Source organism: Scyliorhinus torazame, chromosome 5 (assembly GCF_047496885.1).
Source record: "Scyliorhinus torazame isolate Kashiwa2021f chromosome 5, sScyTor2.1, whole genome shotgun sequence".
Classification (NCBI taxonomy): domain Eukaryota; kingdom Metazoa; phylum Chordata; class Chondrichthyes; order Carcharhiniformes; family Scyliorhinidae; genus Scyliorhinus; species Scyliorhinus torazame.
Window position 1 is genome coordinate 85335884 of NC_092711.1, and position 27900 is coordinate 85363783.

A 27900-nucleotide genomic window follows, 5' to 3' on the forward strand; every position below is an offset into this window, starting at 1 on the left:
GGAGTTTCAGTAATGCTGTTATTACCCAACATACCCAGCGTTTGTGAATCTGCCCTGATCACTCCCCAGGAGCCCAGTACGCCGGCGCAATGCTGTATATAGAGCATGCGCAGTGTCACTTTGCTCCGAGGCATGTGAGTGCTGGAGAGTTTTTTTTCGGCAGGTGAGGGTCGCTGGGAGGAATGGAGTGGGGAGTCGGGATGGGGAGAGAGCGGAGGCTTCATAAACACCTGGTGCAGACTGCAAGCCCCGACAGGTGCCTGGAGGTCCCGTGCTTTCGGTTCCAGGGCCTTTTCCTGGGAACAGGCCCCGGTTAACGGACGCCATCTTGTTTCGGCGGGCAGCGAAGCGCATGCGCGGATTCGGCCAGACGAGTGGGCGGGCTCTCAGTGACCCGGATGGTGACAACAATCCAAACAAAACAGCTGGAGGACATTCCGCTGAGCTGACTGGGTGGCTTTTCGGTCAGATGGTTCAAATTAGAGCAAAATACTGCGGATGCTGGAAATCGGAAGTAAAGACATAAAATGTGGACAAATGTTCAGGTCTGTCAGCTTCTGTGGATAGAAACAGTTAATGTTTGGAATTTAAATTATCACAGCCACAGGGAATGAGCATGCGGAGGGGAGGTTGGGGAAAGTAGATTGTGAGTGAGCAGGGGTAGTTGGAGTGAGTGAGGAAGGAGGTCTGAAGAGAGGAACCTGTGAGTGAGATGGGGAGGGGGGTTGATAGAAAGGCTTCTGACTGAGTTGGGGGAGGACGTTTGATGGGAATGACCTGAGTGGGCAATGGTAGTTAGGATTAGGGGAATAGGCTTCTGTCTGTCAAGGGAGGGGATATTGCGTTTTTGTGTTTATATGTTGGGGACCAGCATGGAGTGTCTAAGGTCCAAGAGAGCTCTGTGCACACTTGGTGGGTAGAACAGGCAGAGTGTAAGTCACACATTTTATATTTGGAATGTTATAAGGGCATATTTTTGGTTTTGGACAACTGTTGGGCCTCCTCCACCATGTAAATGGTGTGCACTTGATACCCCTGATAAAGCCACATGTCTCCAGTTTCCACAATCTTCACTCTCAACAGGTTTCACCCTTCCCCCATCAATCGTTTTGTCATCAACATCTCCCACCATACCCCCCCCCCCCTCCCAAGATGTCCCCTTTTCTCCAGTGGATTCGGTCATTCCTGATGTTGGGTGAACAGGTATTAGTGTGAATCTGCACACAAGCAGCAGATTTTGACATGACCTTGTGTGGAGTTGAACCTGAGGCTGGCAAGGGAATCATTTGGAGTTGTTAAGGATTGAGGTGACAAAGGAATGAATGAATTTCAGTAGCAGATGAGATGCGGCAGCAGCACATCTGGATAAGGTTACTGAGGTGGAAATAGACAGTCTTAGTGATGTGTCATCAAAAAAACAGTTTGGGATGAAATTTGACAACCAGATTATGAACAGATTGGTTCAGCCTCAAAGAGTTGCAATAGAGATAGTAGCTAGGGAGTGGGATATGTAACAGAAACTGAAGACGATTGCTTTCCTCGTCCCGATATTTAAATGGAGGACATTTCTGCTTATCCAGTACTGAGTCAGACAATTCAGGACGTTTTGTGACTTGGAGGGACGTTTGGAGATGATAGTGGAGGTTAAGGGTTTTGGATGTTACATGAGAGCTCTGGTCGAGTTTTAGATAAAATCCTCTCCTTCAAGCCTTCCCACTCCCACCTCCCTCTTCCTCTCTCCCCCAGACCAGGAGGTGTAGGCCCAGATCAGGTGGCAGCTTCCCTTCCCAGAAGGACATTGGTGAACTAGTTGTTTTTTATGACAATCCAGAAGTTTTCATGGTCACATTTCCTAGTGCCGGTCCCACAAATGACCAGATTCATCCAACTCCATTTCACAAGCTGCCTTTCAGTTTATCACTCTCTTTTTCTCCTCTTTGAATTCATTTTTCAGGATATTGGAAGGGGTGATTTGTAAATATCACATCAGGATGTAACAGTCACTCGACTCATCAGAGCCAGAACATTATCAGCTTTTGAACATGGAATTTTTTTTAAAAGCTCACAATGGGGAGAAAGTGTTTCCCTGTTCCTTGTGTGGACGAAGCTTCAGCCAATCATCAAACTTGTCAAAACACAGTGTTGTCCCATGGGGGAGAACCCGTGGAAATGTGGAGACTGTGGGAAGGGATTCAATTACCCATCTGAGCTGCATATTCATCAACGCAGTCACACCGGGGAGAGACCATTCACCTGTTCTGTGTGTGAGAAAGGATTCACTAAATCATCTGACCTTCTGAGACACCAGCGAGTTCACACTGGGGAAAGACCATTCTTCTGCTCTGTGTGTCGGAAAGGCTTCAGAACTTCGTACCACCTCCTGAAACACCATTGTATCCACAGTGAGGAGAGAAATGGGGAGAACATGTTTCCGTGTTCTGTGTGTGGACGATGTTTCAGCCAAAAATCAAACCTGTCAAAACACAAGTGCTGTCCCAACGGGGAGAAACTGTGGAAATGTGGAGACTGTGGGAAGGGATTCAATTACCCATCTGAGCTGCATATTCATCAACGCAGTCACACCGGGGAGAGACCATTCACCTGTTCTGTGTGTGAGAAAGAATTTACTAAATCATCCCACCTTGTGAGACACCAGCGAGTTCACACTGGGGAGAGACCGTTCACCTGCTCTGTGTGCCGGAAAGGCTTCACAACCTCATACGGTCTACTGTCACACCATGGTATCCACAGTGAGGAGAGACCTTTTCAATGTTCTTACTGTGAGAAAAACTATAAAAGGAAAAGAGATCAATTGAGCCATAAACTCACTCACACAGGGGAGAAGCCGTTCACCTGCTCCGTTTGTGGGAAAGGATTCGCCCGTTCATTCGATCTGCTGACACACCAACTTGTTCCTACTGATCAGAGGCCGTTTAAATATCCTGACTGTGAGAAGAGCTTTAAAAGCCGGAAGGATCTGCTGACACATGAACACACTCAAACCAGGGAGAGACCTTTCATCTGTTCTTTCTGTGGGAAAGGTTTCTCTTGGAAGTCCAACCTACTTAAGCACCAGCGGAGTCACACTGGGGAGAGGCCGTTCCTCTGCTCAGTGTGTGGGGAGGGATTCATTCAGTCACCCCACATGCTGAGACACCAGCGAGTTCACAAGTGACTGCAGGGATTGGATTTGGATTCTGCTGTTTATCACATCTGGACTGAACCATCTTCACTCTGACAGCTAGAGTTTGTTGCTGCTGGTATTAATAAGCCTGAAAGCTGGGGTGTGCATTGATGTTCTATATAAATATTGATTAAATCAGCTTTGATTCAGACACTGTTTTGAATGTTTGGTTTCCTCAATGATAAGAGGAGACTGATTGATCTCCTGATACTGATTGGGACATTATTGTCATCTTTTCTTACTCTGAATTATTTTCGTTCTCTGGTTCACCTTCTCCCAGATTAAACACTGAGCTTTCATCAATCCTATCAATCTGTTGGAGACATTGGGTGGTTGGTGAATTTCACCTGATGTTGGTGTCAGTTGCCCTCGGAAGATTTCCCAGTTTTCTGAAATTCCAGTGTGGTTCTGTGTTGGTGTAATGATCGGAGTTTCAGTTCCAATGCTGATGATGGACCTGTACTGACAGAACCACAGAATCATTACAGTTCAGGAGGAGGCCATTCAGCCCATCGAGTCTGCACTGCTCACTGAAAGAACATTCTACCTAATCCCACTCCCCTGCCTTATCCCTGTAACCTCGCACATTCTTACTTTTCAGATAACAATCCAATTCCCGTTTAAATACCTTGATTGGAGCTGCCTCCATCACCCTCTTAAGATGTTCATTCCAGACTCCAACCACCCTCTGGGTGAAAACATTTTTCTTCACATCACTTCTACTCCTTTTGCTAATTATTTTGAATCTGTGCTCTCTAGTTCTTGATGTACTCCAGAAGGGAAATAGATTTTAATTATTTACCCCGTCTAAAGCCCTCAGGATCTTGATTACCTCTACAAGTCTCCAATCTGCCTTCTTTTCTCCACGGAAAACAGACCCAACGTCTTCTCATATTTATCCCTGGAAACATTCTTGGGAATCTTCTCTGGACTCTGCACTCCAATGCCTTCACATCCTTCCTCAAGTTTAAAAAAAAATTATCTCATGGGATGTGGTGTCGCTGGCTGGGCATTTACTGCCCATCATTAATTGCCCTTGAACTGAGTGCTTTGCTCAGCCATTTCAGAGGGCATTTTAAGAGTCAACCACTTTGCTGTGGGTCTGGAATCACATGTGGGCTGCACCAGGTAAGGGCAGGAGATTTCTTTCCCTAAAGGACATGAGTGAACCAGATAGGTTTTTATGACAATCAACGATGGTTTCATGGTCATCATTAGACTTTTAAATCCAGATTTTAAAAAACTGAATTCACATTCCACCATTCCAAATACTAAGAAGTTAATTTCTGGACTAAAGAATTGTGAGTTCTTCGAAGATGTAACAAGCAAAGTGGATAATGGGGATCCTGTAGATGTAGTATATCTGGACTTCTGGAAGGCGTTTGATAAGTTGCCACAAAGAAGGTTAATTGACAAAGTGAGATCACATGGGATTAGGATAATTTATTAGCTTGGATAGAAGACTGGCTGAAGGACAGGCGACAGAGAGTCAGGATAAATAGTTCTTATTCTGGATGGCAAGATGTAACTAGTGGGCTGCCACAGGGTTCGGTCCTTGGGCCCCAGTTATTTACAATCTATATTAACGACTTGGATACAGGGATAGAAGGTTCAAAAACCAAATTCGCAGATTACACAAATATAGGTGGGCCAGTAAACTGCAATGAGAAAATAAGAACCTTACAAATGGATATCGATAGGTTAGGAGAGTGGGCCAAAATGTGGCAAATGGAGTTTAACTCCTATGCAGAGGGATCTGGGTGTCTTTGTGCATGAGTCACAGAAAACGAGCATCCAGGTGCCGCAGATAATAAGGAAAGCAAATGGAATGTTAGCAAAAGGAATTGAGTAAGGAAGTGTTGTTGCAACTATACAAGGCATTGGTAATATCGCACCTGGAGTATTGTGCACAGTTTTGTCCCCTTATTTGTGAAAGATGTAGTCGCATTGGAGGCAGTTCCGAGGAGGTTCACTAGATTGATTCCAGAGATGAGGGGTTTGTCATATGAGGAGAGATTGAACAGTTTAGGCCTAGACTCTCTGGAGTTTAGAAGAATGAGGGGCGATCTAATTGAGGTAAAGAAGAGAAACTACTTCTCCCAAAGGATTGTGAATCTGTGGAATTCACTACCCCAGAGTGTGGTGGATGTAGTGACAATTCAAGGAGGAGTTAGACAGATTTTTAATTGGTGATGGGTTGAAGGTTTATGGAGAATGCTTTATGGAGAAAGTGGAGTTGAGGCCAGGATGGAATCAGCCATGATCACATTGAAGATGTCAGGCTACATTTCCTACTCCTGCTCTGAGGACATGTGTTCTAGCGAGGAGATGCTCTGGCTGATTTTGCAATCCCGCTCTTGGTCTTTAGCATTGTAGGGAGCAGATGTGGAAAATATCAGCTATGATAGAATGGTGGAGCAGATTCGATGGGCCAAATGGCCTAATTCTGCTCCTGTATCTTATGAACTTATGACTGCAGTAAGAAGTCTTACACCAGGTTAAAGTCCTTACACAGGTTTGTTTCAAATCACTAGCTTTCAGAGCACTGCTCCTTCCTCCTTTAACCTGGTGTTGTAAGACTTCTTACTGTGCTCACCCCAGTTCAATGCCAACATCTCCATATCCGAACTTATGACTGTACACAGAATACTTTTCACTGTACTTCAGTACATGTGACAATAAAACAAATACAATACAAACAAGTCTTGTTTACCCATCCCCTGTGCTCACTTTCCTTTTAAGAAGTACCAAAAGTTGAAATTTCCCATTCTTCGTTTCCTATAGTTGTGATCATCCTGATCTCTGTAATCTCCTCACACACCCCTTCAAGATCTCTGCACTAATTTATTTCTGCCCACTCCAGCATTCCTGATTTATTCGGTCCATCATTACTGGCCTTTTATAATTTGACTGGGCCACAAGCTCTGGAATTTCCTCTTTAAATCTCTCTCACTCTCTCACTCACTTTCCTCCATTAAGATTCTCCTAATATCTCCTCATGTTGCTCAGTGTCATTGTTATTTTATAACGTTTCTCTGAGATGTGTTAAATTGCTTGATTTTGTCAAGGCACAATAAATACGAATTATTGTCACTGCCCTGGACATGTATCATTGTTCTGCCTCATAAATAAGAATTTGTAACTCAGAGTGAAACAGTCTGTCATGGTGAAACATTCCAAAAATATTGCCCTCAACAATGATGGCGACTGAGCATGCGCTCCGCTGCTGCCCCAATACAGACGGTGGATGCGCGCGCGCGTATTGCTGCTCGTGCCCCAAGAACGTCGACGAATGCGCATGCGCAGCTCCTCTAGTACGCGCGAGCGTGATGGCCGCCATTTAGTCTCGTCTGTGAGAAAGCTGCAGGCCCCGCTCAGGTCCCCTCCCCGATACCGGTAGGTTATTTTTCAGGATTTTCGGTTTATATAACATGTTTAAGAAGTGTGTACAACGACGCGCCTAATTGAGCTCTCCCTCGGTCCGGCCATTCCCACCTTTCCGGATCATGGATCCGAGAAAGAACGCCGCCATTAATCGCACTGCGCATGCTTCACTCGGCCTAGTCCCGCCTCCTCGTTCACTCCGATTGGCTGGAGGACCAGCTGATTCCGACTGGCCTTTCGAATCCACCCTCTTCACCCTATTGGTCAGGAGCTGCCGTCAATCATTGCCCTGGCATTGTGAGGTGTCGGGAGGCGGGGTTTACAAATCCTCAGTGCGGCCCGACTGCTGAATGTGAAACAATGAATGAAAAACGCTTGTTGTCACAAGTAGGCTTCAAATGAAGTTACTGTGAAAAGCCCCTGGTCGCCACATTCCGGTACCTGTCCGGGGAGGCTGGTACGGGAATTGAACCGTGCTGCTGGCCTGCCTTGGTCTGCTTTGAAAGCCAGTGATTTAGCCCAGTGTGCTAAACCAGCCCCAATGGACATTCTCCACTCTCACTATCCGCCGCTTCCAGCTCCTCTCCGCAAACAACCTCATAGAGATCAGGGGGGGAGACACTGACCCAGTGACAATGTCACTGCATTAGTGAAAAAGTCTAATGTAACCCCTCCTGTTCAAAAAGTAGGAAACTAGTTAGTTTAAGCCTGTTGTTGGGAGACTGTTGGAATCCATTATTGAGGAAGTAGTAATTGGACTTTTGGAAAGCCAAACCGCAATCCATCAGAGTCAGTGTGGTAATGAACGGACATCGCGTGACAATCACCAGGCAGGAATGTTCCCTTCCAGTGGGGGAACACTTCAGCAGTCAAGGGCATTCAGCCTCTGATCTCCGGGTAAGCGTTCTCCAAGGCGGCCTTCAGGCCGCGCAACAACGCAGAATCGCCGAGCAGAAGCTTATAGCCAAGTTCCGCACACATGAGTGCGGCCTCAACTGGGACCTGGGATTCATGTCGCGATACATTCATCCCCCACCAACTGTCCTGGCTTGACACAATTCACACCTCTTTAACCTGGGGTTACCCCATCTCTGGATCTGTAAAGATTTAATTACCTGCTAATGCTCGCATTCCAAGCATTGTCTGGCATCTTTGAATTTGTCTATATATATGTTTCTGGAACATACCTCTTCATTCACCTGAGGAAGGAGCAGCGCTCCGAAAGCTAGTGACATCGAAACAAACCTGTTGGACTTTCACCTGATGTTGTAAGACTTTGTAGTGTGGTTTTGTAAAGGGTAAATCGTGTTTGACTCATTTGTTGGAGTTCTTGGAAGATGTAACAAGCCAGGCGGATAATGGGGGTACTGTAGATGTGTTTGGACTTCCAGAATACATTTGATAAGATGGAATTTAACATGCATCAGTGTGAGGTTATCAATTTTGGTCAGAGGAATAAAAAGGCAATTTTATTATCTAAATGGAGAGAAACTTTAGAGGACATTGGTTGGGTGTTGAATAAATATTTCACATCCGTCTCCAGCCAAGAGAATGAGGAGATAGACTTGGAACTCGGGGAGAGAAACTGTGAGGTTCTTGAGCGAATTGACAGAGGGAGTGACAAGACATTGGAAGTGTTGGCAAGCTTAAAAGTGGACAAATCTCCAGGTCTGGATGAATTGTGTCCCAGGATGCTGTGGGAGGTGAGATTGCAGGGGCCCCGACCCAAATTTTTAATTGCTCTTTAGCGACGAGGTCGGTGCTAGAGGACTGCAGATCAGCTAATATGATCCCACTATTTAAGAAAGGTTGTAGAGATAAGCCAGGGAACTAAGTACCAGTGAGTCTCGCATCAGTGGTTGGGAACCTATCGGAGAAAATTCAGAAGGAGAGAATCTATCTCCACTTGAAGAGGCAAGGTTTGATCAGGAATAGTCAGCATGGCTTTGTCAGCGGGAGGTCATGCCTAACAAATTTTGATTGATTGATTGACACCAGGTATGTCGATAGTGGTAGTGATGTAGTTTACATAGATTTCAGCAAAGCCTTTGCCAAGATCCCACATGGGAGACTTTATAAAGAAGACAAATACACATGTGATGCAGAGTAACATGATAAGGTGGATTCAAAATTGGCTTGGCTGTAGGAGACAGAGGAAGATGACAGATGGCTGCTTTAGTGTCTGGAAGCCAGTGTCCAGTGGCGTACCACAGGGATCTGCGCTGGGTCCCCTGTTGTTTGTCATTTATATAAACGCCATAGATGACGATGTGTGGGGTAGAATCATTACCTTTGTGGCTGTCACACAGCTTGGCCTGATGGTTAACAGTGAGGTTGAGTGTCTTTGGTTACAGGAAGATATAGACAGGATGGTCAAATGGGCAGAAACGTGGCAGATGGAATTTAACCCTGAAAAATGTGAGGTGACACACTTTGGCAGGCGTAATTTGACAACGAAGCATTCAATGAACGGCATGACACTGGGGCGTCTGAGGAACAAAGGGACCGTGGTGTGTTTGTTCTGAGATCTCTGAAGGTGGAAGGACAGGTTAATAGGATGGTGAAAAAGGCATATGGGACACTTGTCCTTTAGCAATTGCGGCATAGATGGGGTCGCAGTGACGTCTCGGACAGTGACGTCAGCCCTCAGACCACCTTCATGTTGAATTTGGCGTCGTCCCCGTCGCCACCTCTGCCACCCCCGCCCGCGTGTGGCACGAAGTCAACATGGATGTTGTTGTGTTTGATGGGCCCGCTGGCCCGGCTCCAGATGAAGAGTAAAGTGAAACAGAGCGACACCACAGTGAAGAAGGAGGCGAAGCCCATGGTGGTGGCCACCAGCAGCGTGTGGGTGTCGAAGGGATATCCGGGCCGTAGGCCGGCCTTGGCCCGGGAGTCGGAGCGCCCAGCCAGTCCCAGCTCCTGTAGCGAGAGCGGCCGCACCTGTAGCGAGGCCGAGGCCGTGTCGTTGCCGCCGGCGTTGCGGGCCACACAGCGATAGGTGCCGGAGTCCATGCGGCGGACCGAGGTGATCTGCAGGCTGCCGTCTGGCAGGAGGCGGCTGCGGCCCACAGCGGGGCCGGAGAGGAGTGGGGGCGCGGGGGGCAGGCTGGGGTCCGGACGTCCAGGGAGGAGGCCACGGTCCTCGGGGTTCAGGCCCAGATCCTCGGATACTAGGCCCAGGCCCCCGGGGAGGCTCTTCCCCGCCCCGGGGAGGCTCATCCCCGCCTCGGGGTGGCCCAGCCGCTGGCGCCGTGGGTTGAGCCACAGGATGAGGGGCGGCGGCTGGCCGTCGGCCGAGCAGCGGAGGGTGACGGTCTGGCCCTCTCGGGCCTGCAGCCGCTGCGGCCTCTTGTCGTGGATGCGGGGCCGGTGGCAGCTGAAGGTGCTGGCAGGGAAGGAGCCGGCGGCCTCGGGCAGGCGGCGGCCGTGGAGGGACGGCGGGGAGGTGCAGGTGGGCAGCTGGGGGCCCAGGAAGCGGAGGCGGTGGCGCCGGCGGACGATCCAGAGCAGGCGGCAGTCGCAGGCCAACGGGTTGAGGCCGAGGCCCAGGCTCTGGAGGGAGGCCAGCGAGCGGAAGGCAGCAGCCGGCAAGCTGGCCAACTGATTGGCCGTGACGTCCAGCATCCGGAAGTAGACGAGGCCGCGGAAGGCGGCGTCATGGATGACGCGCAGTCGGCCGCCCACCAATCGCAGCTCCTCCAGGCGGGTCACATGCTGCAGCAGCGCTCCGCGGATGGCACCGATGGGATTGTGGGAGAGGTTGAGGAAGCGCAGGTAGGCCTGAGTCCTCAGGCTGGCGTAGGGGATGGCGCTGAGGTTGCAACGGGTGACCGAGAGCCAGACCAAATTGAGGCCTAGGAGGCAATCGGGGCCGAGTTGGGCCAGTGAGGCCCAGGAGTCGATTTCCAGCAGGCGGAGGCGGGAGAGGTCCTGGAAGGGGCGGCCGGGCAGGGCGGCGGCCTTGGGGAAGGCCAGCAGGCGGAGGGCGGTCAGGTTGATGAGGGGGGAGAGGGCAGCACCGGGTGGCCAGGTCAGCGCGGCACCGCGGACGGTGAGTTGGTTGAGGCCGCTGAGGCCAGCCCAGGCCCGCGGGCCGGCGCAGGCCAGCTCGGGGGAGCCCAGGCTGAGGGTGCGCAGGGCGGCCAAGCCGCGGAAGGTGTGGTCGCCGAGCAGCAGCAGCGGGTTGCCAGCCAGCTCCAGGCTGCGCAGGGCGGCCAGGCCGCGGAGGGTTCCGGGCTGCAGGTAGCGCAGGAGGTTGTGGCCGAGGCCCAGGCGCTGCAGCCGCTCCAGGCCGCCCAGGGCGCCGGCCTCCAGCTCCCGCAGCCGGTTGTGGCCCAATTCCAGCTCCTCCAGCCGGCGGCTCAGGCCCCGTCCCGGGCCCCAGTCCAGCCGCTCCAGCCGGTTGTCACTTAGGTCCAGCGCCCGCGTGCCAGCCGGGATCCCCCGCGGCAGCGACTCCAGCCCCCGGGACGAGCAGCTCACCGTCCGGTTGGGGCTCCAGCAGAGGCAGTCGGAGGGGCAGCCGAGCCCCGTGCCCAGGAGGAGGAGCAGGGGGAGGAGAGGAGGCCTCACTGCCAGCAACAACGTCCTGCCCCGCGGCCTGTAAAGCAAACAAAACAGGGGGTCAGTGAGGGGAGCTGGACCCCCCAGACACACCCCCCACACAGGACACCACCCCCACACACAGGACACCGCCCCCAGACCCCCCCCCCCCCCCAGACGCACACCCACACGGGACACCTCCCCCAGACACACACCCCACACACAGGACATTGCCCCCAGACACACACAAGACACCTCCCCAGACACCTCCTCCCCCCAGACACACACCCACGCACAGGACACCTCCTCCAGACACAAACCCACACACAGGACACCTCCCCACCACACAGGACACCTCCCCCAGACACACACCCCACACAGGACATTGCCCCCAGACACACACCCCACACAGGACACCTCCCCCACACATAGGACACCTCCCCCACACACAGGACACCTCCCCAGACACACACCCCACACAGGCCATTGCCCCCAGACACACACCCACACACAGGACACCTCCCCGAGACACCCACCCACACACTGGACACCTCCCCCACACACAGGACACCTCCCCGACACACACCCACACACAGGACACCTCTCCCAGACACGCACCCACACACAGGACCCCCCCCACACACACAGGACACCTCCCCAGACATGCACCCACACACAGGCCACCTCCTCCAGACACACACCCACACACAGGACATTGCCCGCAGACACACACCCACACACAGGACACCTCCCCCAGACACACATCCACACACAAGACCCTCCCCCCCCCCCCCCCCCCCCCCCCCCACACACACACACACACACACACAGGATACCTCCCCCCAGACACACGCCCACAGGACATCTCTTCCCCCCCCTCCCTGCCTCCACACACAGGACCCCCCCACACCCAGATACAGGATGCCCCACCTCCCCCAGGCACACGCCTGCGGACACAGGAACCCCTTTCCCAGACACTCACAGGAGCCCTCTCACACACAGGATCCCCGGTATCCCGAACGCCACCAACACCTCTCCTTTGGACCACTCATTCTACAGTCTCTTCATCCCAGGTTCTCTTCCCCTCCCCCACCCCCTCCTCTCCAAAGATGTGCAGGTGGGTGGGAGTCGGCCTAGATTTGGGTTCTCTTTCACAAGGTCGGTGCAGAACCAATAGGCTGAATGGCCTCTCTCTGCACTGTAGGGATTCTGCGGTTCGACTCTTTTTCCCCCAGACCCCATCATGCTGGGGGGGCGGGGGGGATCTCAGTAACCTCCCCTCGTAGAAGGATGGGTGAGTAAATTTGCAGATGACACTAAAGTCGGTGGGGTTGTGGACAGTGCGGAAGGATGTTACAAGTTACAGAGGGACATAGATAAGCTGCAGCGCTGGGCTGAGAGGTGGCAAATGGAGTTTAATGCAGAAAAGTGTGAGGTGATTCATTTTGGAAGGAATAACAGGAAGACGGAGTACTGGGCTAATGGTAAGATTCTTGGCAGTGTGGATGAGCAGAGAGATCTCGGTGTCCATGTACATAGATCCCTGAAAGTTGCCACCGAGGTTGAGAGGGTTGTTAAGAAGGCATACGGTGTGTTAGCTTTTATTGGTTGATGGATTGAGTTTCGGAGCCATGAGATCATGTTGCAGCTGTACAGCACTCTGGTGCGGCCGCATTTGGAGTATTGCGTGCAATTCTGGTCGCCGCATTATAGGAAGGATGTGGAAGCATTGGAAAGGGTGCAGAGGAGATTTAACAGAATGTTGCCTGGTATGGAGGGAAGATCTTATGAGGAAAGGCTGAGGGATTTGAGGCTGCTTTTGTTAGAGAGAAGAAGGTTAAGAGGTGACTTAATTGAGGCATACAAGATGATCAGAGGATTGCATCGGGTGGACAGTGAGAGGCTTTTTCCTCGGATGGTGATGTCTAGCACGAGGGGACATAGCTTTAAATTGAGGGGAGATAGATATAAGACAGATGTCAGAGGTAGGTTCTTTACTCAGAGAATAGTAAGGAATGAGAATAGTGGAATGCCCTGCCTGTAACAGTAGTGGACTCGCCAACACTAAGGGCATTCAAATGGTCATTGGATAGACATATGGACGATAAGGGAATAGTGTAGATGGGCTTTAGAGTGGTTTCACAGGTCGGCGCAACATCGAGGGCCGAAGGGCCTGTACTGCGCTGTAATGTTCTATGTTCCCCGAGGCCTCTAGGACCCCCCTCCTCTGGAATGGATCCTCTCCTTAATCCCCCCGCCCACCCCGCAGCCGTCCCCATGACGCAGCCTTGTCCACCTTCCCTCTCAAATCCTCTCCACTACCCTCCACAACCCCCCCCCCCCCCCCCCCCCACATCATCATCCCCTCTTGTTGCTTCACCTCGCTCCCACAAACGCCTTTGTGTCCTTCCCAAATTTCTGTGCAAGGTCGGGCTTCGGGGTACAGAGAGAGATGGGAGGGGTTGAATATATTTGACTGCAAATTGTGATTACCTCATTAGCTTCATATTTATGGCGAAGAGCTTGAGGGTCTTCTTCGGTCCTGTTTCTGCTGACAGTCCGGGAGCAGCTTTCGCTATACAAGGAGCTACTGTCGGTTGTCAGCTTGTTTTAATGCTGCTGGGATCTGGTTACAGGTTACACACCAGCTGTAGCCTGTGGCTCAGGTTCCGGACGAGGGGCTCGATCGGGTTTCAACATAAACATTGTTCCTCCTCAATATTTAAACACTTGACATGGATAACACAGGTGCAGAAAGAGAAAACACCGGTTCAAAGTGTGAAAAGCTGGAGTGTGACCCACATTGATCTACACAGAGCAGCGTGCTAGACAGGGAGTAAAGCTCCATCCTTCTACACTGTCCCCATCAAACACTCCCAGGACAGGTACAGCACGGGGTTAGATACAGAGTAAAGCTCCCTCTACACTGTCCCCATCAAGCACTCCCAGGACAGGTACAGCACGGGGTTACATACAGAGTAAAGCTCCCTCTACACTGTCCCCATCAAACACCCCCAGGACAGGTACAGCACGGGGCTAGATACAGAGTGAAGCTCCCTCAACACTGTCCCCATCAAACACTCCCAGGACAGGTACAGCACGGGGTTAGATACAGAGTAAAGCTCCCTCGACACTGTCCCCATCAAACACTCCCAGGACAGGTACAGCACGGGGTTAGATACAGAGTAAAGCTCCCTCCCTCCGCACTGTCCCCATCACACTCCCAGGACAGGTACAGCACGGGGTTAGATACAGAGTAAAGCTCCCTCTACACTGTCCCCATCAAACACTCCCACGACAGGTACAGCACGGGGTTAGATACAGAGTAAAGCTCCCTCTACACTGTCCCCATCAAACACTCCCAGGACAAATACAGCACGGGGTTCGATACAAAGAAAAGCCCCCTCTACACTGTCCCCAACACTCCCAGGACAGGTACATAGGAAAGAAGCAGGCCATTCAGCCCATTGAGTGTGCTCTGCTCTACAATACGATCATGGCTGATCAGCCACTTCCATGGAAAAATAATTCCAAGTGAAAGTGGTTCTCTGAAAATTAACTTGGTTCACTGGTTAATGATTTCCCGCACACACAGCCACTGGTTAATGATTTCCCACACACAGAGCCACTGGTTAATGATTTCCCACACACAGAGCCACTGGTTAATGACTTCCCCCACAGAGCCACTGGTTAATGATTTCCCGCACACACAGCCACTGGTTAATGATTTCCCACACACAGAGCCACTGGTTCATGATTTCCCACACACAGAGCCACTGGTTAATGACTTCCCACACCGAGCCACTGGTTAATAATTTCCCACACAGCCACTGGTTAATGATTTCCCGCACACAGAGCCACTGGTTAATGATTTGCTGCACACACAGCCACTGGTTAATGATTTCCCGCACAGAACCACTGGTTAATGATTTCTCGCACACAGAGCCACTGGTTAATGATTTCCCACACACAGCCACTGGTTAATGATTTCCCGCACACAGAGCCACTGGTTAATGATTTTCCGCACACAGAGCCACTGGTTAATGATTTCCCACACACAGCCACTGGTTAATGATTTCCCACACAACCACTGGTTAATGATTTCCCGCACACAGAGCCACTGGTTAATGATTTCCCACACACAGCCACTGGTTAATGATTTCCCGCACACAGAGCTACTGTTTAATGATTTGCTGCACACAGAGCCACTGGTTAATGATTTCCCGCACAGAACCACTGGTTCATGATTTCCCGCACACAGAGCCACTGGTTAATGATTTGCTGCACACAGAGCCACTGGTTAATGATTTCCTGCACACAGAACCACTGGTTAATGATTCGCTGCACACAGAGCCACTGGTTAATGATTTCCTGCACACAGAACCACTGGTTCATGATTTCCCGCACACAGAGCCACTGGTTAATGATTTGCCGCACAAAGAGCCACTGGTTAATGATTTACCACACAGAACCACTGGTTAATGATTTCCCGCACAGAACCACTGGTTAATGATTTCCCGCACACAGAGCCACTGGTTAATGATTTGCTGCACACAGAGCCACTGGTTAATGATTTCCTGCACACAGAACCACTGGTTAATGATTCGCTGCACACAGAGCCACTGGTTAATGATTTGCCGCACAAAGAGCCACTGGTTAATGATTTACCACACAGAACCACTGGTTAATGATTTGCCGCACAGAGCCACTGGTTAATGATATCCCACGCAACCACTGGTTAATTATTTCCCGCACACAGAGCCACTGGTTAATGATTTCCCACACACAGCCACTGGTTAATGATTTCCCACACACAGCCACTGGTTAATGATTTCCCGCACACACAGCCACTGTTTAATGATATGCCGCACACAGAGCCATTGGTTAATGATTTGCTGCACACAGAGCCACTGGTTAATGATTTGCCACACACAGAACCACTGGTTAACGATTTGCTGCACACAGAGCCACTGGTTAATGATTTGCCACACAGAGAGCCACTGGTTAATGATTTGCCGCACAGAGCCACTGGTTAATGATTTCCCACACAACCACTGGTTAATGATTTCCCGCACACAGAGCCACTGGTTAATGATTTCCCACACACAGCCACTGATTAATGATTGCCCACACACAGCCACTGGTTAACGATTTCACGCACACAGAGCCGCTGGTTAATGATTTGCCGCACACAGAGCCACTGGTTAATGATTTGCCGCACAGAGCCACTGTTTAATGATTTCCAGCACACACAGCCACTGGTTAATGATTTCCCGCACAGAACCACTGGTTAATGATTTCCCACACACAGAACCACTGGTTAATGATTTGCTGCACACAGAGCCACTGGTTAATGATTTGCCGCACACAGAGCCACTGGTTAATGATTTGCCGCACACAGAGCCACTGGTTAATGATTTCCCACACACAGCCACTGGTTAACGATTTCCCGCACACAGAGCCACTGTTTAATGATTTCCCGCACACAGAGCCACTGGTTAATGATTTCCCGCACAGAACCACTGGTTAATGATTTCCCGCACACAGCCACTGGTTAATGATTTCCCGCACACAGAGCCACTGGTTAATGATTTCCTGCACACAGAACCACTGGTTCATGATTTGCCACACACAGAGCCACTGGTTAATTATTTCCGCACAGAACCACTGGTTAATGATTTCCCGCACACAGAGCCACTGGTTAATGATTTCCTGCACGCACAGCAACTGGTTAATGATTTCCCGCACACAGAGCCACTGGTTAATGATTTCCTGCACACAGAACCACTGGTTAATGATTTGCTGCAAACAGAGCCACTGGTTAATGATTTCCCGCACAAAGAGCCACTGGTTAATGATTTGCTGCACAGAGCCACTGGTTAATGATTTCCCGCACACAGAACCACTGGTTAATGATTTGCCGCACACAGACCCACTGGTTAATGATTTCCCGCACACAGAGCCACTGGTTAATGATTTCCTGCACACAGAACCACTGGTTAATGATTTGCCGCACACAGAGCCACTGGTTAATTATTTCCGCACAGAACCACTGGTTAATGATTTCCCGCACACAGAGCCACTGGTTAATGATTTGTTGCACACAGCCACTGGTTAATGATTTCCCGCACACAGAGCCACTGGTTAATGATTTCCTGCACACAGAACCACTGGCTAATGATTTGCTGCACACAGAGCCACTGGTTAATGATTTGCCGCACAAGAGCCACTGGTTAATGATTTGCTGCACCGAGCCACTGGTTAATGATTTCCCGCACACAGAACCACTGGTTAATGATTTGCTGCACACAGAGCCACTGGTTAATGATTTCCTGCACACAGAACGACTGGTTAATGATTTGCTGCACACAGAGCCACTGGTTAATGACTTGCCGCACAAAGAGCCACTGGTTAATGATTTCCCGCACAGAACCACTGGTTAATGATTTCCCGCACACAGCCACTGGTTAATGATTTCCCGCACACAGAGCCACTGGTTAATGATTTCCTGCACACAGAACCACTGGTTCATGATTTGCCACACACAGAGCCACTGGTTAATGATTTCCTGCACACAGAACCACTGGTTAATGATTTGCTGCAAACAGAGCCACTGGTTAATGATTTCCCGCACAAAGAGCCACTGGTTAATGATTTGCTGCACACAGACCCACTGGTTAATGATTTCCCGCACACAGAGCCACTGGTTAATGATTTCCTGCACACAGAGCCACTGGTTAATCATTTCCGCACAGAACCACTGGTTAATGATTTCCCGCACACAGAACCACTGGTTAATGATTTGCCGCACACAGAGCCACTGGTTAATCATTTCCGCACAGAACCACTGGTTAATGATTTCCCGCACACAGAGCCACTGGTTAATGATTTGTTGCACACAGCCACTGGTTAATGATTTCCCGCACACAGAGCCACTGGTTAATGATTTCCTGCACACAGAACCACTGGCTAATGATTTGCTGCACACAGAGCCACTGGTTAATGATTTGCCGCACAAGAGCCACTGGTTAATGATTTGCTGCACCGAGCCACTGGTTAATGATTTCCCGCACACAGAACCACTGGTTAATGATTTGCTGCACACAGAGCCACTGGTTAATGATTTCCTGCACACAGAACCACTGGTTAATGATTTGCTGCACATAGAGCCACTGGTTAATGACTTGCCGCACAAAGAGCCGCTGGTTAATGATTTCCCGCACAGAACCACTGGTTAATGATTTCCCGCACACAGCCACTGGTTAATGATTTCCCGCACACAGAGCCACTGGTTAATGATTTCCTGCACACAGAACCACTGGTTCATGATTTGCCACACACAGAGCCACTGGTTAATGATTTCCTGCACACAGAACCACTGGTTAATGATTTGCTGCAAACAGAGCCACTGGTTAATGATTTCCCGCACAAAGAGCCACTGGTTAATGATTTGCTGCACAGAGCCACTGGTTAATGATTTCCCGCACACAGAACCACTGGTTAATGATTTGCCGCACACAGACCCACTGGTTAATGATTTCCTGCACACAGAACCACTGGTTAATGATTTGCCGCACACAGAGCCACTGGTTAATTATTTCCGCACAGAACCACTGGTTAATGATTTCCCGCACACAGAGCCACTGGTTAATGATTTGTTGCACACACAGCCACTGGTTAATGATTTCCCGCACACAGAGCCACTGGTTAATGATTTCCTGCACACAGAACCACTGGTTAATGATTTGCTGCACACAGAGCCACTGGTTAATGATTTGCCGCACAAGAGCCACTGGTTAATGATTTGCTGCACAGAGCCACTGGTTAATGATTTCCCGCACACAGAACCACTGGTTAATGATTTGCTGCACACAGAGCCACTGGTTAATGATTTCCTGCACACAGAACGACTGGTTAATGATTTGCTGCACACAGAACCACTGGTTAATGATTTGCCGCACAAAGAGCCACTGGTTAATGATTTGCTGCACAGAGCCACTGGTTCATGATTTCCCGCACACAGAACCACTGGTTAATGATTTGCTGCACACAGAGCCACTGGTTAATGATTTGCTGCACACCGAACCACTGGTTAATGATTTGCTGCACACAGAGACACTGGTTAATGATTTGCCGCCCATAGAGCCACAGGTTAATGATTTGCCGCACACAGAGCCACTGGTTTAATGATTTCCCACACAGAGCCACTGGTTAATGATTTCCCACACAGAACCACTGGTTTAATGATTTCCCACACAGAGCCAGTGGTTAATGATTTCCCGCACAGAGCCACTGGTTAATGATTACCCACTTCGATTTCCAGCTGCGATTGGCGTTAATGAGTGGAGATGGGCTTCATATACCTCCCCCTGGGCCGATTTGAAAGGTAGGCCAGCTTTGGGGGCTTCCTTGATGGGTGGTTTGCGGCGAGGTCCCCATCGGTTCCGGTCCCCGATGGAAAGGCAGATGGCTGGTCCCGAAGGTGCTCCTTTCCCGGGGACACGGTTCAGATTCACTCCCTTATTCTCTGGCGGGCAGGGGGAACTCTGTCTGAAAGGGAGGTAGAGACAGGGCCTTAGTTTCCTGTGGAATATATGAAGAACATCTAAAGCTCATCATTTAAGTATTTCACTGAGGACCAGAACTATGTAAGGAATGACTAGGCCTGTATTATTGCAGAGCTGTTAAGAAAGTCAGTAAAAGACAATCTGTTGCTGGGAGTTTGATTCTCTGGTGTCTGAAACCACAAGATTCAATGTTTAGAGGCAACAAGATGAACAAGGAAACACATCAAGGCCCAAAACTCCAGCTGGATATTCACAGGAGAAAGTCTGTTATCAAACACCTTGAATGGACAGAACAGAGAAAGATCCCAACTGTAAGAAACTCTCGAATCATTTGTAAATATCTTTCAAATGCTGACAGGTTGCAGCTGTCAGTTTCCATCACATTGAAGGTTAGAGAATGGGTATTCTAGAACTAAAAAACATTAGTTAGATCACAGCGAGAGCACTGAGTACAGTTCTGGTCACCACATTCCAGTACAATCACATTCTTCCTGGAGAGAGTACGGAAGAGGTTTTTCTGGATGTTTCCAGGATTAGGGAATTTTAACAAGGGGAACGATTGGATCGATTGTTTTCTGTGGAACAGAGGAGGCTGAGTGGACATTTAATTGAGGTGTGTAACATTATGAGGGCCCCAGATATAGTGGATCAGACGGCAGAAGGACCTATTTCATTAACAGACAGGTCAGTAACCTGGGGGCAGAGATTTAAGTATCTCTTGGAAGGATTAGAGGGAAATTGAGGATTTTCTTCACTCAGGGTGGTTGGGATCTGGAACTCTGTCTCAAAGGGAGGTAGAGACAGAAAACCTCATCGTATTAAAGACACCCCAATATGGAATTTGTGTGATCTGCAGGCTACAGACCAAGAGGTGGAAAGTGGGATTAGACTGGACAAGGAATTTTCAGCCGACACAAGGAATTTTCAGCCAACACAGCCACAATGGGCTGAATGGCCTCCTCTGTGCTGTAAATGTCTAGGATTCTGTGATGACAAGTAGTCCTCGAGTTTTTAATCCAAGGCAGACCTCAGCGCAGTCAGTTAGTCCAAGTGTTGATGTGATGGATTAAGAGGTGTCAGGTGCCAGGAGCAGTGATTCAAATGGAAATATCAGTAAATCCTGATATAGTTTATCTGTATGTGGTTCCATTTTAATAACTTCTCCTGAATGTGACCCTCACCCAGGTTTCATAGATTATCATAGAATTTACAGTGCAGAAGGAGGCCATTCGGTCCATCGGGTCTGCACCGGCTCTTGGCAAGAGCACCCTACCCAAGCCCACACCTCCACCCTGTCCCTATAACCCAGTAACCAAACCCAACACTAAGGGCAATTTAGCATGGCCAGTCCACCTGACCTGCACATCTTTGGACTGTGGGAGGAAACCGGAGCACCCGGAGGAAACCCACGCACACACGGGGAGAACGGGCAGACCCGGCACAGACAGTGACCCAAGCCGGGAATCGAACATGGGACACTTGAGCTGTGAAGCAAATGTGCTAACCACTATGCTACCATGCTGCCCCCAATAAGAAACAACATCAAAGGTCAAAACCGGGATTTGAACACGGGACGTCTCACATTTTCATAGAGCACAACCCCTGAAGCGAGAATCTTACCCCTGGACCAACGAGCCAGTTTTGATTTGATTTATTTATAATAATAATCCTCTGTCACACGTAGGCTTACATTAACACAGCAATAAAGTTACTGTGAAAAGCCCCTAGTTGCCACACCCCAGCGCCTGTTCGGGAGAATTCAATGTCCAGGGTCAGGGTCCCAGGTTCGATTCCTGGCTTGGGTCACCGTCTGTTGGAGTCTGCACGTTCTCCCCGTGTCTGCGTTGGTTTCCTCCCACAAGTCCCGAAAGACGTGCTGTTAGGTAATTTGGACATTCTGAGTTATCGCTCTGTGTACCCGAACAGGCGCCGGAATGTGGCAACTGGGAGCTTTTCATAGTAACTTCATTGCAGTGTTAATGTAAGCTTACTTGTGACAATACAGATTATTGTTATTATTAAGACGTGACCTTGTTTTTCAGAAGCCATTTGAGAATCTCTAATGGTTCCTTCTCTACCCCAGTGATCAGAAAATGAATCTGTGAGGATCCTCAAGCATCTTCCCTGTGATTGTGGGGCCTGTCGTTCCCTGTCTCTGATTTGGAATGCGGGAACTACGTGAGTTACCTTCCAATCTCGGGAAGCAATCCTTGACTCTTGACCTGTTGATGATGCAGCAAAGACCCAGGCTCCTGTCCCATTTCTTTACACATCCTGGTGTTGATGCTTCAGAAAATCTCTTTGCTTCAAAATATCCTGCATGTTTAGAACATGGACTGAATAACCGACTCCTGTTCCTGTTTCTGATGCCTTGATTCAATCTGAGACGACGAATCAAAATTGCAGAAAATCAAATTATTGATGAATATTTTGTTGACAAATGGAGTCTCAGAACCATAGAATTCCTTCAGTGCAGAAGGAGGCCAATCGACCAATCAAATTGTTGCCTTTTCTTCTTTTGCTCTTTTACTCGGTCCTTTTTGTGGCTCAGTTCCAATTATGGCAATCAGTGAGTTTGAACTTCTTTCAATGTTATCTATATTCTAATGCTTCGCGTCGCCAGGTATCAAATGATACCACCACAAGGTTCAACCGGCTATCGATCAAAGAGCCAAACACCAGTTAGTTAGTTCAAGGTCAAGGCTATTTTATTTACACACAATTAGTCATGCAACATAAACACTACTGGTTAACTACACCTATCGACTATGACAATCTGTACTTAACTTCGGACACCCGGTTTAGGTCAGAGAAACAGTAGCCGCTGTTCGATTCTGGATCTATCGAGTCCGAAGGAGTAACTGCTGCTCAGCTGGGCTCATCTGTTTGGTAGCGAGCGTTAAACTTGGACTTGCTTCTGGTGTTGCTGCAATTGGAGATGGCCGGACCGGGGTACCAGGTCCAAGAGAGGACGAACATGTGGCGAACTCTTCTTCTTATTCTTGGGGGGGTTTTCGTGCTCTTTTGGGCGGTCCTTCAGTTTGGACCCTACTAATTGGATGATCCCTGATCACTCCGTTCGATTCCTAACCAATAAGGTGAATAACCTGTAACTCCAGCATTGTGGGAGCAGCTTCACCACACAGACTGTAGCGGTTCAAGAAGGTCAAACATTATCTTCTCCACAGGTAACTGGGGATGGGGAATATTTGCTGCTGGTCTCGTTAGTGAAAGGACATGGAAGTGGGAGGAGCTGATTTGCTCTGGCAGAGAGAGACAGCACAAACAGGACGGGCTGAATGGCCTCAATCTGCATTGTAACCATTCAATGATTCACTGATAAAGAAGTGACGCTGGAGACCTCTGGAACCAATGGCCAACCTGATACAAAGCGGCTCTTCATTGATCTGGAAGCTGCGGCCCCGCTCAGTGTAAACGGGGGGAGGGGGGATGCGCTCAGTTTATTCCCGGGGTTTCCGGAAACAATCCGTCCACCCACCGGATCCTCCGCCCCGCCATCCCCCCCTTTACCCATTGTGGACCCGTCTGCCCATCACCCGCACTGCACATGCTTCACTCACAGTCCAGCCCCGCCCCTCACTCACTGCCATTGGTTGGAGGACCAGCTGCTCCCGTCCGGTCCTCCAGGCCCGCCCTCACAATTCCTATTGGTCCGGTACCGCCGCCAATCACTCCCTCGGCATTGTGACCGTTCGGGCTGTGACCGGCGAATACGCAGTTCAGGTTGTCGCTGATGGTGTGAGGAGCGGGAAAGAAACAATCGAGCAACTTTCAGGAATCGAGCCGGTGGGTGGCCGGGGAGCGATAGAAGCTGCGGAGTGAGCCGGGAGGCTTCATAAATACCCTGTGGAGGCTTCAACTCCCGAGGAAAATGTTAACGGTCCGGTCTTAGACAGCACCGAACAGAGTGAGAGCTGAGCGGTGACAGGCCCGGGTTACTGGCCGCCATCTTTACAGAGGACAAGGTGCCGTAGGGCGCATGCGCTGCGAGCCTGGACCGGATGCCAACTCTCCCGGATTGACTGACTGGAGTCTCCGGGATTTTATTTTAATCATTTGTGGGAGTCACTGGCTGGGCCAACATTTATTGCCCATCCCTAATATCCCTTAAACAGAGTGGCTTGCTCGGCCTTCTCGGAGGACATTTAAAGAGTCAACCACATTGCTGTGGTTCGGAATCATGTCGGCCAGACCAGGTAAGGATGGCAGATTTTCTTTTCTGTTCATTCACGGGATGTGGGTGTCGCTGGCTGGGCCAGCATTCACTGACCATCCCTAATTGCCATTGAACCGAGTGTATCTCAGAGAGCATTTTAAGAGTCAGCCAGCTGACTGTGGATCTGGAGTCACATGTAGGCCAGACAGAGATTTCTTTCACTGAAGGACATGAGTGAACCAACAATCGACAATGGTTTCATGGTCATCAGTAAACTTTCACTCAATTCAAATGTTACCGTCTGTCTTGGTGAGATTCATGCCTGCGTCTCTGTATATTCATTAGGACAGTAAAAAAGATTTTTGAGTCACTGAAAAAATTATGCGCCCCCTCGAGACTGCTCCTTACACACAAACTGGGAGTCGTCTCCTCAGGTCTGCTCCGGTATTCAATAAGTTTGCGGCTGATCTAATTTTTTAAAAGAATTTTGAGTACCTAATTCTTTTATTTTCCAATTTTGTTCCCTTAAATTTAGAGTACCCAATTCTTTTCTTCTTCCCAATTAAAAGGCAATTTATTGTGGCTAATTTACCTACCCGGCACATCTTTGGGTTGTGAGGGTGAGACCCACGCAGACATGGGGAGAATGTGCAAACTCTACCTGGACAGTGACTCGGGGCTGGGATCGGACCCGGGTCCTCGGCGCCATGAGGCAGCAGTGCTAACCACTGCGCCACCGTGCTGCTCCATCGGCCGATAACCTTTCACCTCCTTGCTCTTCAAGAATCTATCCAGCTCTGCCTTAAAAATATCCAAGGACACTGCTTCCACTGCCTTTTAAAGATGAGTGTTCCAAAGTCATAGAATCTCTACAGTGCAGATTGACCCCATTCAGCCCATCGAGTCCGCATCGACCCTCCGAAAGAGCTCCCCACTCCACCCTCATAATCCCACCCAACTTGCACATTGTTGGAGACTAAGGGCCATTTAAGCATGGCCAATCCACCGAACCTGCAGACCTTTGAATTTGTGGGAGGAAATCGGATCACCCGGAGAAAACCGACACAGATACAGGGAGAACATGTAAACTCCACAATCACCCAGGGTCGGAATTGAACCCGGGACCAAAAGAGAAAATGCTGGAAAATCTCAGCAGGTCTGGCAGCATCAGTGGGGAGAGAAAGGAGCTCACATTTAAAAGACAGAGAAAGTGGGCGATATTTATACTGTAGGTGAGGGAATGAAAGATGAGTCATAGCCTGGGTCCCTGGTGCTGTGAGGAAGCAGTGCTAACCACTGTGCCACACCCTGTCCTACTACCCTCAAGAGAATAAAAATCCATATCTCCATCTGAAATGGGTGACCCCTCACTTTGCAACAGTGACCCCCTTGTTCCAAATTCTCCCACAAGAGGAAACATCCTCTCCACATCCACGTTGTCAAGACCCCTCAGGGTCTTTGATAGTTCAATCCAGGTTTTACCCAAACCTTTAAATCTGTGTCCAGACTGCTTGTACGACCAGTGAATGGAAACAGAGTTTTTTTGTCCACCCAATGGAAATCTGGCATAATCTTGTGTACCTGAATCAAATCTCCCCATAACCTCCTTTGCTGGAACCATTCTGGTAAATCTCCTCTGCACCTTCTCCAAGAATTTTCACATTCTTCCTGAAGAGTGGTGACCAGAGCTTTATAAAGATTCATAGAATAGAATTAGAACCATAGAGTTCCGACAGTGCAGAAGGAGGCCATTTGGCCCATCAAGTCTGCGACTCTCTGAAAGGTCACCCTGCCTAGGCCCACACCCCCACCCTGTCCCTGTAAACCCATAGCCCCACCTAACCTGCACATTCCTGGACACTAACCGGTATTTATCAAAGCCAATCCACCTAACTTGCCATTCTTCAGACTGTGGGAGGAAACCTGAGCACCGCGTGGAAACCCACGCAGACACTGGGAGAAAGTGCAAGCTCCACACACACAATTGCCAACGCCGGAATTGTACCCGGGTCCCTGGCACTGTGAGGCAGCAGTGCTAATCACTGTGTCACCGGAGGCCTGGCTTCCCTGTTTCTGAATCAATATTACTGTTTATGAAGCTCAAGATCGAATTTGCTTTGCCAACTCCTCTCTATTATGTCTTGTAGAGACACACAATCCCTCTTCACCTCTTTCTCTCTCCTCCCAAAGAGGCCAGTTGGGTTTTTATGACAATCCAGCAGTTTTCATGGTCACTTTTTCTCAGTGTTGGCTCCACAAATGACCAGATTCATTCAGCTTAATTTCACAACCTGCCTTTGTGTTTTTATGGGTTCTCACTCATCCCTATTTTCTGTTTTCAATCCGTGTCACAGGGTGTTCGAAGGGGAGTCTTGAAGGTCCGGAAACTCAAACCAAACATCAGATCAGAATCTGACAGAGTCCTCAATTTATCATATCCTGAATATCATTGGATTTTGAACATGGAAGGAAAAAGCATCATTCACAGTGGGGAGAAACCATACACGTGTTGTGTGTGTGGACGAGGATTCAGTCAATCATCAGGCCTCACAAGCCACAAATGCAGTCACACGGAGGAGGAACCGTGGAAATGTGTGGACTGTGGGAAAGGATTCACTTCCCCATCCAAGCTGGAAATTCATCGACGCAGTCACACTGGGGAGAGACCATTCACCTGCTCCAAGTGTGGGAAGAGATTCACTCAGTCATCCTCACTGTCCACACACCAGCGAATTCACACTGGGCAGAGACCATTCATCTGCTCCATGTGTGGGAAGGGATTCAGTGATACATCCAACCTGCTGAGACACCAGCGAGTTCACACTGGGGAGAGGCCGTTCACCTGCTCCAAGTGTGGGAAGGGATTCACTCAGTCGTCCACTCTGTCCACACACCAGCAAGTTCACAGTGGGGAGAGGCTATTCACCTGCTCCAAGTGTGGGAAGGGATTCAATCGGTCATCCCACCTGCTAAGACACGAGCGTGTTCACACTGGGGAGAGACCATTCACTTGCTCCAAGTGTGGGAAGGGATTCACTCGGTCATCCCACCTGCTGAGTCACCAGCGAGTTCACACTGGGGAGAGGCCGTTCACCTGTTCAGAGTGTGGGAAGGGATTCACTCTGTCATCCAACCTGCAGAAGCACCAGCGAGTTCACACTGGGGAGAGACCATTCACCTGCTCCAAGTGCGGGAAGGGATTCAGTGATTCATCCTCCCTGCTGAGTCACCAGCGAGTTCACACTGGGGAGAGGCCGTTCACCTGCTCCAAGTGTGGGAAGGGATTCACTCACTCATCCATTCTGTCCGCACACCAGCAAGTTCACACTGATGAGAGACCGTTTCAATGTCCAGACTGCGGGAATTGCTATAAACGTTCTAGGAATCTGATGTACCATCAACGTGTTCACACTGACGAGAGACCGTTCAGGTGCTCTCACTGCGGGACTGGGTTCAGACGATCATCTCAGCTCACCGTACATCAGCGAATTCATACAGTGGAGAGGCCATTTGCCTGCATCAAGTGTGGGAAGGGATTCACTCACTCATCCGACCTGCAGAGGCACCAGCGAGTTCACACTGATGAGAGACCGTTCACCTGCTCAGAGTGTGGGAAGGGATTCACTCAGTCATCCAACCTGCAGAAGCACCAGCGAATTCACACTGGGGAGAGGCCATTTGCCTGCGCTCAGTGTGGGAAGAGATTCACTCGATCATATGACCTGCGGAGGCACCAGCGGATTCACACTGGGGAGAGACCATTCACCTGCTCCAAGTGTGGGAAGGGATTCGCTCAGTCATCCAACCTGCAGCAGCATCAACGAGGCCACAAGTAACCACAGTGAATGGATTTTGCTGTTAACTCACATTCAGGACTGAACAATGTTCATTTGGGTCTCTTTCTGCTGATAACAAACTCCAGCCCATTTACAGGGGCTAATATTGTAGCTAAAAGTCAAATAAATTAGATTTTTGTTAAATGCGCAGTGTGTTGAAACTTTTAAATATCTCTGATACAAATTTGTTCCTTTTGAAGTTCTCTC

General features: G+C 49.6%; 3 protein-coding genes across 9 annotated transcripts in view; 2 read left to right on the plus strand and 1 right to left on the minus strand.

Moving 5' to 3' along the window:
* LOC140418745 (uncharacterized) overlaps positions 1 to 27900 on the minus strand; it is a 362902-nt gene that overhangs the window by 295668 nt on the left and 39334 nt on the right. The window lies entirely within an intron of this gene.
* On the plus strand, positions 92 to 6277 carry LOC140418747 (uncharacterized). Its single transcript, XM_072502350.1, has 2 exons — positions 92 to 163; positions 1955 to 6277. Exon 2 carries the CDS (start codon positions 2150 to 2152, stop codon positions 3173 to 3175), a length of 1026 nt encoding a protein of 341 aa, XP_072358451.1. The 5' UTR covers positions 92 to 163; positions 1955 to 2149; the 3' UTR covers positions 3176 to 6277.
* LOC140418744 (uncharacterized) lies at positions 159 to 27837 on the plus strand. Of its 6 annotated transcripts, XM_072502344.1 has the most exons (4): positions 6526 to 6580; positions 19437 to 19499; positions 21723 to 21858; positions 26212 to 27837. In XM_072502344.1, the coding sequence occupies exon 4, from the start codon at positions 26320 to 26322 to the stop codon at positions 27691 to 27693; it is 1374 nt and encodes a 457-aa protein (XP_072358445.1). In that variant the 5' UTR covers positions 6526 to 6580; positions 19437 to 19499; positions 21723 to 21858; positions 26212 to 26319; the 3' UTR covers positions 27694 to 27837. The 6 variants fall into 6 exon arrangements, with proteins under 6 accessions (XP_072358442.1, XP_072358443.1, XP_072358444.1 ...); XM_072502343.1 differs by lacking the exon at positions 19437 to 19499 and having other exon boundaries at positions 6493 to 6580; XM_072502341.1 differs by lacking the exons at positions 6526 to 6580; positions 19437 to 19499; positions 21723 to 21858 and adding an exon at positions 159 to 545.